Raw genomic sequence first — 11,907 nt, 5'->3', positions numbered from 1 at the left:
TAATGGTTATATATAATTATCATGTGACAAGCGAAGTCAAAAAGCTTCCGTAGCATAGTGGTAGTGCGTTCGCTTCGTAAGCGAAAGGTCGCGAGTTCGATCCTCGCCGGGAGCTTTTCTCTTGATCTTTTTTGCCACTTTCAGGTGCTTGTCTTAACTCACTCCTTAAAACCTTTTTTCAGCCACTCAACTTTAATTTTTTTTTTTTTTTTTTTTTTTTAAAGATGGCCCCTAGATTCATGTGTACTAAGCTAAAGAGTTGATAAAATGCATGGGAAACACACCAACCAATGAGAAAATTTATAGACACAATTTTTATTTATTTATCTTTTATTTTTTAAGACAACCCTTCAATTCATGTGTCCTAAGCTAACACTTTGATAAAATGCATAGGAAACACACTAACCAATGAGAAAGTCTATAAATACAAACAAACAAAAAAATTCGGAACTACATTATTTAGTATTTGTTGCAAACCAATAAAAAACTTATCAGTTCAATTATTGTGAAATTTGTTGTGTCTTTAGCCTTGCTTTTATAGACACACAAAATTCGCAACTGTTGATTTATTAGTGTTTGTTGAGAACCAATCAAAATTTACCAGCACAATCGGTATGAAAATTTTTTTTTATAGGAATTATTATGAAATTAAATAAAAATTTCATAATCTCTATAATCTTTTCTTTTGATCTTGAACTCATCATATGTTTGGGCCATGAGTTAGGTTGTGTTGCACATGATTCTTGTGGCCTTTCACTTTGACTCATGGATGGCTCGTGGTCATAACATTTCTGGCCTATATATCTTCCGTGATTAATAGGGCCATTGGGCCCTTCAAGTCGCCTGTGTTAGAGACATAAGATTAATGGCCTAACGGGGCCGAGTGTTGTCTAATGGTCTGATACAGAAAAAAGTGCTCTTTCGTCCATAAATAGATCCACAACCCTTTGGGCCTGTTCTTACTCATCCACTGACTTGGGCTTCAAGGAATGACTTGTAGTCAGACAGGAAACAAACCATTTGTTCATTATGAGGCATATAGCCCAAAGGAATCGGTCTTGCTCTTCTGCTCACTTATACTAAAGATATTTTTACTTATAATAATTGTTTTTTATTATCAAGTTAAGACACCAATTAGTTTTATAATGTAGATGGTATATCTCTTTTTCGACGACACCAATTAAGCTAACTGAAACTCATTATTTACAAGATACTTGTGTAAATAATGTTTGCTTCTATGTATTTGATGTTTCGCTAAGTTTTTACGTATTTTCAAGCATAATATGGGAAAAGGGGGATGGGGTTAAGTGTCCAACTACCTTAGTGAAGTATCAAATATTCAATGAGCTTGAGCTCATCACCAAATTAGATTGCAAAATTTTAATTGGTTCATTATTTAGTTTAACAAGTTCTAACTTGTATATGAAATACTTGATCAACTAATTGTTTTCTCATATAAATCAATACTATGAATATAATCTATGCTAATGACTGATAATTAAATTATGCTTGGGAATATTTTATTTGAGATAATTAGATAGAATAATTTTAATATATAAACAAAAATGAACTAATATTGTATTCTTAGGATTTATACAAAAACTTATTATAAAATGGATTGTTTATAATTATTAATAAGTATAAAATTTGAATACTAACACATTGTTTTTTTTTTTTAACTTGCCTTTAAATAATTAAAGGGTAAACTGTAAACATGAACTCGACATGTTTGATAAATAAATGAACCTACATCTTCTTCTTTTTTTTCTCAAAATTCAAAGTATTTATAAACAAATTGGCCCATTTTTTTAACTTATTTACACCTACATATCATTGCATTTTGAATTGTGTCATTATATATTGTAGGGACACGATTTGCGTTTGACCACGGTAGGGTTGGGTTCGCACGTAAATGGACCCGTGCAATATCATTTGTAGAGAGTGGGATCGAAAGGCTAAGTCATATTTACTCGGCTGTGGTTTTGTTAAGTTGTTCATGCATGATCTAGAGGTGCTTACCCCTTTTTCTGGTTCTTATCTTTCCGGAAGCCCCTCTTTTAGGTTGCAAATTTTCCTTTTATATTAGCATGCATTCAATTTCCTTCGTCCACGTGTAGGGTCGAACTTTCCTAGCCTGACACTTGTCCCATCAGTTTAAGAACTGAGTTGTTGGGAGTGGTTGAGTAGGCTAAAGAGACACGACTCTGTGAGAGGCAAAGCTCCGTTTAGGGCAGGTAGTTTGGGCAGCCTTTCCTAGATATTTTAGATTTCTTACAAGATTATCTCTATGCCGCTTTTACCCCTTTCCTTAGTGTAGCTCCGGGCTAGCCGAGGGCTGTACCCTCCTCGGCGGTTTCTATGGCCCATTGGTGCTTTGCGTTTATTGGGCTGGGACTACTATCCTCTTCGGCCTGGGCCTTAAGTATTCCTGTGAATAGGTGGATCTGGCCCATCTATTGTCGGGCCCCACATATATATATGACAAAATTTAAATTATGGTGTCCACTCCATAGTTTTGCTCTTTATCATTAGGTCAAAACATTAATTAGTTTTTATTATAGATGAGTTTGAACCACATATGTCTTATTGGACATCGATAGATTTTACCAATTTAGTTAACTGAAACTCATGACTTATGTCATTTATAATCTACAATCTAATATATATATATATATATATATATAACTAAATACCATTTGATTTTCAGTTGTGTAGGGACTGAAATTGTTTTGGACCCAAAACGTGTTTAGGCTCAAACGCTAACGGCCCGAACAATAAATTTTTAGAGAGTGGGCAGAAGAACTAGATTTATCTTAGAAGAAAAATGATTAGGTTTAACGTTCTAAGACGGTTTGATGCAAGTGCTATCAACAATCTCCCTTTGCTAAAGCTTCCATTCTTTCTTTTATCTGCCTTTTCTTAAAGGTAATATTGTACAGGATTTTCAATGCCCTTCCCTTAATGCATTCTTCCATGTTATATACCGCCATCCTGGTATCATCTTCACCACACACGTGTAGATTGGATTCGGGGGATTCCTTTCTATCCCATCCAACACTTCCTAGAATCTTCAACCAGTAGCTGTAAGGCTGCTTTATCACTGTTCAGGCATCACCTTCACATTAATGCGACCTAAGAGTTGGTTGAAAGGCAATTAATGCGGAAGCAGCAGCTGTTAAAGATATTTGTTTATCTTTCCTTTCTTTAGCCTTGGCCCAATGTCCCTCCTTTAGTGGTAACGTAGCTTCGAAGTAAGTCTGTGATGATACGGGGCTCAGGTTGGTCTCGGACACATGTTGCTGAGAAGGATTTTGTCCTTGGACGAATACTGGACCCATCTTAAATGGTATCCACTCCTCTTTTCATTCGGTTCCCCTTATAACTTTATGTGGGCCTCCTCGGACGGTCTAACGTCCTTGGATAGGGCCATAGGCCCAATTAATATTGTTTTTAATAATACTTCCTGATTACCTGGCCCCCACAAGTTGACTTTATAATATTTTGTCACGTAAGCTTTTGAGATCTTACAAATTTACACATTAATATTCTACAGTAATATATATGACCCCTCAATTAGAAGTGTGTTCCAGTTAGTTCAACTGGTAAAATCTCTAATAATTAAATAAGAGATGTGGGGTTCAATTCTCAGAGGTTCAAACTCTATTAAAAAAAGAATCTATGGTGTTCGTTCCATATATATTTTGTATGTTATTTTATATTTAACCCCTCAATTAGAATCTTGTCGCATCATAATTTCTTTAAATAATATAATAGCTAGTTCATATATAAATACAATCGAAATAAATACTTATTAATAATTACCATAATTATATATTTATTAGCCCGACATAAATACAAAATCATAATAAATATTAATAAATAACTATCATAATGATAAAATTTCGTATTTATATACAAAATGAGGAGAAATTATTGTGTACTCCCGGAGTACCATAAATGCGTACTCCCTCCTTTCACATGAATGGTAGGATCCACTAATTAAATTCATGATAAGACCCACCATTATGTGAAAGGGAGGAGTACGTATTTATGGGACCCACCATTACCGCCATCTCGGACGATTCTAAATTACTTTCATTTATTTTGAATTATTGCTTTCATTTACTTTGAATTATTTTAATATATACTGCTTGGCTGGTTCTACCGCCTTATTATTGTTCTAACTTATTTATCTACATTTACTTTCATTATATTACACTGTGCTTCCGTCTCTCTCCCTTTAGTTGTGCGTCCCCTTCCCCCTTTATGGTATCAGAGCCACTCTTTTCTGGCCGGTGATAGTGTGGTTGTGTTCTCTGTCTCTCTGTTTGTGTCTACCTGAAACTTTGATACTCCTTTGTTGTGTCCCCTTCTTATCGTCATTGGCTCCACCTTAGTCATAAAATTAACAGGCCATAAACAGGCTGGTCAGCTTCCACAGATTATTCAAACTGCTATTAAAGGATTTGAAAGTTCTTCCACTAGACCTTTTGTTTCCATCAGATGCTGGGGTACTTTGCCAATATGGGAAAGAGATAATTGGATAAATGTCCAGCTCTCCAAACATCTCATTCTCATCAATGGTCACACTTACCAAGGGCAATGGCTTGAAGGGAATTCTCAATTGTCCTTCGAAGATCCTTTTGCTCTTGCCGAATGTTGGTGAAATTATTTTAATAATCAAATTCTTGAAGTTGCTCAGAATCTATGGAAAAATTATCATTTCATAGGAAGCACAAATAGAATCTCTGTTTTTTATCTCAAACCCTATGTTAATGCCCTTGTTCACTTACGGATAGCAGATCATCTGAATCCAAGAAGTCTTCTCATCCCAATAAAAACTCCAAGGTTTGAGCCACTTCTATATTGCGGACTATGTAATAAATATGCTATCTATCATGAGCAAGCATGTGATGATAATGCCCCATGGGATCCTTATGATGGCTATCCATCTGATACTCCTTCCACTGATTGATGAGTTTGCTCCTTAGGTTACTACTATTTGAAGCTGTTGTTACTTCCCCTTATTTGACTGGCTTGCACAAAGGCCAAAATACTTCAATGCCTTTGAAGAATATGTTGCTAAAAATCCAAAACTGTTTCAAGATACCTCAGATTTGGCAGAAGATTTTGATTCTCCTATTTGTCTGGCCTGCATAACTGCCAAAACACTTCAATATTTACTACTGCTAAAAGCCTGTTTCCCACCAATATGATGCTTCTGAATATTCCTAATACTAGTGCTTATTTGAAGACAAAAATGCCAATACTTCTGAAGGATGGTGCTTATTGGTTTCTTTTGGCACCAAAGGACACCAATAATGCGTGGTCTAGACCCTAAATTTGTAGGCCTCTTGTTGATCTCTACGGATGATTCCCCACAATCTTGAGTCAAAAAGAAGAAAAATTCTCTTTTACTATTCACCTATCACTGTTCACTGGTCATTGTTCACTTGACACTGTTCATCTGTCACTATTCACCTGTTATTGTTCACTTGACACTGTTCACTTGACATTGTTCATCCGTTACTATTCACCTGTTATTGTTCATGACACTGTTCACTCTGATTTTGCCTATTTAAGGGAGGTTGTCCCTTAAGTTAGAACAAACTTTTTATTACAGAATTTTCCTTAGAATTTTCTAGAGAGAGTTTTCTTTCCCTAGAAGCCTTCTTTAAGAGAATTCCTTGTTCCTACTACTATTACCTTGTTCCCTACAAACCTCGTAACTAGGACTAATTCAAGCTTTGTAATTGTCAACTTGTTCTGAGATCTTGTATTAACTATTACTACTATTGTAAGTGTTTTATACTATTTTCAATAACAAGTATTTTCAGTTTTCTAATCATTATACTACTTGTTGCTAACCGCCACCTTGGACGGATTACCGCCATCACGAACGGTTCTAAATTGCTTTCATTTACTTTGAATTATTACTTTCATTTACTTTGAATTATTTTGATATATACTGCTTGGCTGGTTCTACCGCCTTATTATTGTTCTAACTTGTTTATTTACATTTACTTTCATTATATTACACTGTGCTTCCGTCTCTCCCCCTTCAACTGTGCGTCCCCTTCCTCCTTTATGGTATTAGGTACTCCTGGAGTACCATAAATACGTACTCCTCCCTCTTACAAAAATGGTGAGTCCCATCATGAATTTAATTAGTGGGATATACCATTCATGTGGTGAGTAATTATTAGTAAATAAAATGAATAATGTTACAACTACAAACTATTTTACAACATTTTTACGAACTATTATTGTGGCTAACTTCTTATTTGTTTTTATCAGGGCCCACCAATAACATTAGTTTTTATTTACCAATAACCACTCACCACATGAATGGTAGGTCCTACTAATTAAATTGATGATGGGACCCACCATTTATATGAGAGGGAGGAATACGCATTTATGGTACTCCGAGAGTACCTAATAATTTTTCTAAAATAAGTAATGTTACAACTACAAACTATTTTACAACATTTTTACAAACTATTATTGTGCCCAACTTCTTACTTGTTTTTATCAGGGCCCACCAATAACATTAGTTTTTTATTTACCAATAATCACTTATCACATCAGCATTTTGTAAAAAAATTTGTATCTCTAGCATTTTTCATACAAAATATAAGAGTGAGAAAATCATTTTTTAATAAAACCATTTTATTAAATTATTTTTTAATATATTTCACGGGTTGTTGACTAATAATCTATATAAAATCAAAATAGTTTAACTTTTGATTGAGCTTATAATATTGTGCCACAAACTTTCAAGGCCTGGTAATTTACACGATATTATTTTAATTTATATTTTTAATTGAATTTAAATTTCATTATATATTTAACACAACAGTCAAGAGTTTTTGTGGCTCAACTAACACCTTTTGGTATTTCCAATATAAATGTCCCGAATTCAAATCTCTCAATCCCTAACTATTAAATTATTAATATATATATATATATATATATATATGTACAGGAACGGAATCAGGATTCATACTTAGGGGGGTCAAAGCTTAAAACCAAAAAAAAAAATTATGAAAATAAAAACTAACATCTATTTCATATTTAACAAAATACTACCTACAAAATAAGTATTTCTTAAACATTTCATATTATAAAACACATCAACAAAGTATAAAATACAAAATAAGTGTTTCTTATTTTGTATGCGATTTTTGTTTAGTCTATATTTATTTTATTTATTTTGGTTTTGTAGTTAAAGGGGCATGAATTTTATTTATTTATTTATTTTCTTGTAGGTCAATATTTAAATATTTTAGAGGAGGAGAGACAAATATATATATATATATATAAGGGCAAATCTTAATTTTTTTTCTACTAGTTTTTTTTTTTTTAATTGGGGGGGGGGGGGGCAATGGCCCCCCTCTTGCATAGTGTAGGTCAGTCCCAATGTATATATGTGTGTGTATATATATATATATATCATATTTTCACTTAATGATATAATATATATAATTTCATATATGAACGCAATAATAATAATTGTTTAATACTAGAATATATATATATATATATATATATTTATTTATTTGAGGGGGAATGCTAGAATACGTACTTTTTTTTTGAGAAACCACCCCTAGAAAGCAGGGGGGAGGGGAAACTTCATTACTGTAATTCAGAAGAGTATACAGATGCAATGTCCGGAGGGATGTCCTCCATCCAAACATGGAAATGGGAAAAATTACAAGCTGATCTCGCTAGCCTATGAGCTACTTTATTACCTAGCCTACGAGTATGACTAAAGGCTAGACCATTAAAGGCTGAAGCGAGGACTTTGATGTCCTTGATGATGTGCCCGAAGCTTGAATACTCCCAGCCACCCTTAGACAAAGCATTGATGGTAATTTCTGAATCACCTTCCAAAATAATTTGATCAAGACTTAGCTCTTGCGCAAAGCCAATGGCGCTGCGTGCTGCCAACACTTCCACCATCTCTACTGATGTAGGCAGAGGAATAAGTTGTGTACAGGCAGCCATAACAAGACCTTTGTCGTTTCGGATGATGCATCCAAGCCCCGCTTGGTTCTTTTCTCTAAATAAAGCCCCGTCGAAATTCACTTTCAACCAGCCACCAAGAGGAGGCTGCCACTTCACGAAGGAGGGGGTTTTGGGGGCCACAGGGGGAGCAGCCGAAGCCCTTTGAAACTCCAGCAAGTTGTCAGCGGCTAAAGCATTAACCTTCCACAGAGGAGTCGGGCTATCGCCAACTCTAGCCTGATTTCTACGGAACCAGATCAGCGAGACAGTCATGGCAAACAACTCGAAGAGCTCAGAGCGAGATTGACACAGCTGAATAACTTCCACGAAAGAGCTGCACTCCCTGGACAGATTTATCAACCATTCAAACTTGCCCATCCAGACTGCCGATAGTGCAGGGCAAGACCAAATGGCATGAAAGGATGTTTCACTCATGAGTTTACAGCCGGGACAGATGTCATCAGTGAGCACTCTACGCTTTAGAAGGTTGGCTTTTGATGGTAAAGAGTTTGTACCTGCTCTCCATAACAGCGTTTTGACTCTATTTGGGACCCGAAGGCTCCAAATGCCCTTCCAGATTCTCTTGGTGGGAGTTAGATCCGAGGGAGAAGGACCCTCCCTCAACTCTTCATTCATAAGGAGTCTATAAGCCGATCGGACAGAGTATTTACCATCCGGAGAATGCGGCCAAAACACCATGTCATCACATTCACCAAAGCTAAGAGGAATGGACTTAATGGCGGCTGCCTCATGAGGCAAGAAGAGGTGGTCAATCGACTCCTGGAGCCAACAGCGCTGCTCTTTGTCGATCAGAACAGCCACCTGTGCATCATCACCAAGGAAAACTCTCGGTGACACCACATTCTTGTTGTATGGGTCGGGGAGCCAACTGTCATGGTAGATCCGGATCAAGGAGCCATTTCCAACCCTCCATTGCAGCCCCTTGCGAACTATATCTCTGCCTTTTAAAATGCTCCTCCAAGCAAAAGAGCCACTACCCACCTTGGCGTCAAAAATGGAACCATTTGGGAAGAATTTTTCTTTGGAAAACCTATGAAACAAAGAGGGCTGATTTTCTGCAAGCCGCCAAACCTGTTTTGCCAGCATGGCATCGTTGAAGTTTTGCAGCTCTTTGAAACCCAAACCGCCTAAACTTTTTGGGCGGCATAAAGATTTCCAATTCGCCCAATGAATCTTCCTTTGATTACCTCTTTGACCCCACCAAAAATTCCTGATTAAGGCCTCAATTTCATGACACAAAGAGAGCGGAAGCTTGAAGCAACTCATGGCGAAGGTTGGGATCGCCTGAATCACCGCTTTAAGGAGAACTTCCCGGCCAGCTTGGGAAAGAAGTTGCTCTTTCCACCCTTGGAGCTTGGCTGCAACTCTTTCCTTGATATAAAGTAAGGTAGCTTTCTTCTTCTTCCCTACCAAGGAGGGGAGACCGAGATATCTCTCATATTGCTTGACTTCTTCCACACCAAAAGCTGTTTTGATCTGTTCCAAGATGTCAGGAGGGGTGGCTTTGCTGAAGAAGAGACCGGTTTTGTTGCGGTTCAACTTTTGACCGGAGGCCTTCTCATAGCAGTCTAAAAGATCTTGGATTTTTTGACAATCGCCAAGGGAAGCTCTACAGAAGACCAGGCTGTCATCTGCGAAGAAGAGGTGTGTCAACCGGGGCCCCTTTTTGCAGATGGACACTCCCCTAATCTGCCTAGAATCCGCTGCCCCTTTGAGCAGAAAATGAAGCCCCTCAGAGCACAGAAGGAAAAGATAGGGCGACAACGGATCCCCTTGCCGTAAGCCCCTTGATGGGAGGATTGTTTGGGTGGGCTCACCATTAATGAGAATTGAATAAGAGACAGATGATATGCACTCCATGATTAGGTTAATCCACTTGACATTGAACCCCATTTTCTCCATAATTTTCTCAAGGAAAACCCATTCGACCCGGTCGTACGCTTTGCTCATATCTAATTTTAGCGCCATAAAACCCGCCTTACCCTTATGATGGTGTTTCATATAATGTAAGGTTTCGAACGCCATAAGGATATTGTCAGAAATAACTCTACCGGCCTGGAAAGCACTTTGATTTTCAGATATCACATACGGGAGAATAGCTTTCAGTCTGTTAGCTAAAACTTTAGAGACAATTTTATAAATAACGTTACACAGACTAATTGGCCGAAAATCAGAAACAAGCATAGGGGATTTAACTTTTGGAATCAGGGTGATATTAGTACAGTTAATCTCTCTAGGCATTTTACAGCTATTAAGGCATTCAAGCACAGCAGAGCTAATATCATCACCAATCAAAGGCCAGAAGGTTTGATAGAATAAGGGAGGCATACCGTCAGGACTCAGGGCTGTGGTGGGCTTCATCTCTTTAATCGCTTCCTCCACTTCTTCCTTGAGAAAGGGTCTGAGGAGTTGGGAGTTCATGTCCTCAGAGACCGAAGGTAGCACTGCATCCAAAATGTTTGAAAACTCAGAAGGCTGGGATGAAGTGAACAGGGAGCTAAAGTAATGATGTGCTATTTCTTTAAGCTCATTATCACCAGTGCACCAAACATTATCCGAATTCTTGAGGCCAGAGATTCTGTTTCTCCTAAATCTATGGGAGGCTTTGCTGTGGAAGTAGCTCGTATTCCGATCACCACATTTGAGGAAGAGAGACCTAGACCTTTGTTGCCACATCAGACTCTCTTTGTCAAGAAGGTCATTGAGCTCAGCCTTTAGACTTTTAACCATATCCAACTCGAGAATACCTTTTGCTGCATTAATCTCGGCCTTGGAGAGCTGTTTACCCTTAGTTTCAATTTGCTTCTTAATGCTACCAAATGAACTGTGGCTCCACTCCAATAGTTTCTCACCACAGATTTTGATTTTCGAAGCAACCTGCGTCAAAGAAACAGCAGATGGACCAGCCCCCCAAACTTCTAAAACAGTATTCCTACAGCCAACTTCACATAACCACATTTGCTCAAATTTAAAGGGGCGAATGGGACGGGGAATAATACCTTCCAACTTAATCAAAATAGCTTTGTGATCCGAGGAATGAGTACGAAGGTGTTGAAACTTAGTGCCGGGGTAGAGAGCAAACCATCCATTATCTGCCACAGCTCTGTCTAGCCTCTCCAAGACCAAGCCGCCAGCTCGTTTTCCTCTCCATGTGAATTTTTCTCCAACATAGCCAAGGTCCATTAGCCCGCATTCATCCAGAGCATCTCGGAACTCTTTCATCACACCTTCAGGTCTAGCACCCAGACCTAGCTTCTCATGGGACCACAAAATCTCATTAAAATCACCAGCGCAAACCCACGGCAGAGGAGATCGCCGGTGGAGGTCGCGAATGAGAGACCAAGTCTCGTGCTTTCTGGCCTTGTCTGCAAACCCGTATATGCCCGTGAACCTCCATTACAACTCAGAAATCTCCCCCACCGTGGCGTCTATGTGATTGGGAGAAGAGGAAATCACCTTAACCTTGACAACGTTCTTCCAAAACAGAGCCAAACAACCTATTTTACCAGCACTGGGACCTATCCAACACTGATCAAACTTCAGCTCACAGCATAACCGACGCAGCCTAGCATCTTCTGCCCAAGTCTCAGCCAAAAACAGAGCAGAGGGAGCTTGTGCTCGAGTGACTACCTCAAGCTCTCGGGATGTGCGCAGGTTCCCAAGCCCACGCACGTTCCAGACAAGCCAATTCATCGAAATCGGCGGGGCTGAAGCTCAGCCGCCGCCGCTGGTATGGAGTTTTCCTCATTTGAAACACCGACACAAGCTCTGCGCTTATACGGAGTGGGCGAATCCAAGTGATCATGAGGACTGCGTTTACCTAAGGAAACATCAGATTTAGTGTTGTCTTTGAGGAAGGCCGGCCTTTGGAGTCTAACC

The 11,907-nt window shown here is 38.3% G+C and overlaps 1 protein-coding gene and 1 non-coding gene across 2 annotated transcripts; one reads left to right on the top strand and one right to left on the bottom strand.

Moving 5' to 3' along the window:
* Positions 1-43: 43 nt before the first annotated feature.
* Positions 44-115, top strand: TRNAT-CGU (transfer RNA threonine (anticodon CGU)). Its single transcript has one exon. It is a non-coding gene; the product is annotated as a tRNA-Thr (tRNA).
* Positions 116-7,635: 7,520 nt separating this feature from the next.
* On the bottom strand, positions 7,636-11,721 carry LOC126719983 (uncharacterized). The gene is made up of 2 exons (XM_050422475.1): positions 11,535-11,721; positions 7,636-11,393 (listed from the first exon to the last, which is right to left on the bottom strand). The coding sequence occupies exons 1-2, from the start codon at positions 11,719-11,721 to the stop codon at positions 7,636-7,638; spliced, it is 3,945 nt and encodes a 1,314-aa protein (XP_050278432.1).
* Positions 11,722-11,907: the final 186 nt, after the last annotated feature.

Source organism: Quercus robur, chromosome 3 (assembly GCF_932294415.1).
Source record: "Quercus robur chromosome 3, dhQueRobu3.1, whole genome shotgun sequence".
In the NCBI taxonomy this organism is placed as follows: Eukaryota; Viridiplantae; Streptophyta; class Magnoliopsida; order Fagales; family Fagaceae; genus Quercus; species Quercus robur.
Note: the sequence above shows the minus strand (reverse complement) of the source record. Positions and strands in the feature narration are given on the sequence as shown.